Source organism: Gymnoscopelus microlampas, assembly GCF_963454915.1.
Source record: "Gymnoscopelus microlampas genome assembly, chromosome: 22".
Lineage (NCBI taxonomy): Eukaryota > Metazoa > Chordata > Actinopteri > Myctophiformes > Myctophidae > Gymnoscopelus > Gymnoscopelus microlampas.
The window spans coordinates 17238773-17241391 of record NC_139959.1 but is presented as its reverse complement, the minus strand read 5'-3'; the positions used below and the strand labels follow the sequence as shown (position 1 = coordinate 17241391).

At 47.6% G+C, this 2619-nt stretch overlaps 1 protein-coding gene across 1 annotated transcript in view; it reads left to right on the top strand.

Annotated features, from left to right (window-relative positions):
- Window positions 1-244: 244 nt before the first annotated feature.
- The window catches only part of foxh1 (forkhead box H1), a gene marked incomplete at both ends in the record, with an annotated part of 2938 nt that continues 563 nt past the window's right edge, over window positions 245-2619 (top strand). Inside the window, 3 exons of the mRNA XM_084048109.1 lie at window positions 245-772; window positions 1841-1945; window positions 2217-2619. The exon at window positions 2217-2619 is cut by the window's right edge and continues 563 nt beyond it. Coding sequence (XP_083904235.1) covers window positions 245-772; window positions 1841-1945; window positions 2217-2619 — 1036 coding nt within the window. The remainder of the gene's footprint in view (window positions 773-1840; window positions 1946-2216) is intronic.

Below are 2619 nucleotides of genomic sequence, written 5' to 3'. Positions count from 1 at the left end.
ACACAAACCCACCCACCCCCTCCCCCAGCAGGGCGATCAAGTCGGATAACGCCCCCCCCCATTCTGTCGTCGATTACGCAGCGGGGATTTACATGAAACTGTTAATTGTTTGCTCTTCAAATAGAGTCAGCCTGGAGCCAGCCCAGCAGTCTGTCTGACACAAGTTAAGGACGACCTCGTATCTTCCTCCCCCCTCTCTTCTTCATCCTCCACTCCTCCAGTCTTCCCACTGACACTGATCAACATGACAAAGCACCAGGGGGGACAGAGTCACTTGGCACCGCCCGCCCTGGGGTCCTACCTGGGAGCCCACTACGATCCTCAACTTGACTCCGGCAGTAAGAGCCATCTACCGAATAGTGGAACACCGTACTACTGGCCTCACCACCACCCCAGCAACCACCACCACCCAACACAGCTGTTTGCACAGCAGCCACCCCGACTGGATACGCCTGCAGCCCGCGACCACTTGATCAGCGGCAGACCCTCGGTGCACATGGATAAATTAATAGCACCTGGACCTGCTGGCGACCGCAGACCACAGGGGTCATCTTCATCCTACCAGGCGCCTCAACTCGCCTCAAGCCAAGAAGTTGAGTGTAATAACGATCGGGACTCATGGGACAGTGATCAGCGGGATAATAAGAAGAACAGCAGCTCCGCCGGGAGGAAAAAGAATTACCAGCGATATCCTAAGCCACCGTACTCGTACCTCGCCATGATCGCCATGGTGATTCAGAATTCACCGGAGAAGAAGCTTACTTTATCAGAGGTAAAACCCCAAATCATTGCTGACCGGTGGGAATTTACATGAGTGTGTTTAATGGAGACTATGGTCAGAGCGCGCATGTGTTTTACGCACGGCAACGTTGACGCGTCCATGAGTGATATTGATTGATTTATTGAATATTTTATTAGACAGAAATGCAAAACGGTAGCGTACGAGTACAGTCAAACACTGGGTCTAAAAGGATAACACCAAAACAGTTGTTTCCATTGGGGTCCTGTGTAGGCTATTCAACATAACATCATACAAATGTCCTCTGTATTTGTTTAGATTTTTAAACACACATTTAAAAAAAAATGTGTCCTCAGTATTTGTTTTGATTTTTAAACAAATATTTTAAAATATAAAGTCTTATAATATTGTAGCGAGGGCAAGTTTATTTGGAGTTTTCCTTTCAGTATAGGATAATGTTCTAATGCCAGATTGGTTTACTGTTGATAAAGTGACACTAAACAGAAATCTCTAGGTGACACTTTCAGGGACCATGCCATTCTGGGGTTGTTCTGATAAGGTTGGACTGTGGTGAAACCAGACACTGATCCTTATCGGCCAGAGTCAGTGGCTTGATAAGATAGGCTAACTCCAGGTGGTCTAGATTCACCATTTCATTAGGCATTTGGTTACCTCTCTTGCACAAGGCAGAATTGTACAAATTAACTATAGCATTGTTTTATTTTAGAATGTTGTTTCCAACATATGTTATGGGGTATTAATTCATATGATTTGGGCAATATGGTCATCATACATGTATAGTTGACATGTAGGACTATATCTTCAATGACAAGTGTTGATATTGTAGTGTTGAGTAATTTTTATAAACACAAAGGTCTGTTAAAATTCTGTGAGGTTGTTCAGCACATTATACATATGTTTTTTAAATGATAAAACATGGCCACATTTGCATTTCTTGGGTGACAAATTAAGAGAACTGTCTAGTGCTGTCTGCTGTGCTGCTACAGTATGTGATTGTAAGCAGACTCCAAGACAAATTCCCTACAACGTGCACACTTTGGAAGATAAAGTGATACTGACACCACACTGGTTTGTTTTCAGATCCTGAAGGAGATCAGCACTCTCTTCCCTTTCTTCAAAGGAAACTACAAGGGCTGGCGGGATTCTGTGAGGCACAACCTCTCGTCATATGACTGCTTTGTCAAGGTATGTGTGTGTTAAAATCCTCTTCAGTCCTGTGTCATCATTAGTAGGAATTTCACATTTACACCGCATGGTACCGAACCCTGGGGGTTCCCGTCCCCATAACTCATCAAAAATGCATGCACTTGTTGTTTTGATAACGCGTCTTTCAAAGGGAGTGTGTATGTGAGTGAGAGAGAGGGAGATAGTTTTGGAGGCAGGGGGTATGAAATTAGGTCACTGCAGGGCAAGGCCTGTGTCTCATCTCATTCGACCATTCTCCACTCTCCTCTAGGTGTTAAAGGACCCAGGGAAACCGCAGGGCAAGGGCAACTTCTGGTCAGTGGAGTTGAGCCGTGTGCCTCTGGAGCTCCTGAAGAGACAAAACACTGCCGTGGCTCGCCAGGAGGAGACGGTCTTCGCTCAGGACCTAGCCCCCTACATCCTACACGGACAGACCCTCAAGCCGGAAGCGGAGGCCCTTCCTGTCACCGCTACCGCTTTGCCTCCACTGACACCCAGAGACTCCTCCCCACCGCAGGACGACCTGTTCCGACCCAAGCTGGACTCGTCCTTCGCCATCGACTCCCTCCTGCACAGCCTGAGGCCGGCCAGTGCTGCCGGGGAGGCGGAAAGGGCTACCCGGGACTTTTGGGGGTCTGTGTTGCCCCCTAGGCTGTCCCCTCCCCAGCGTTACA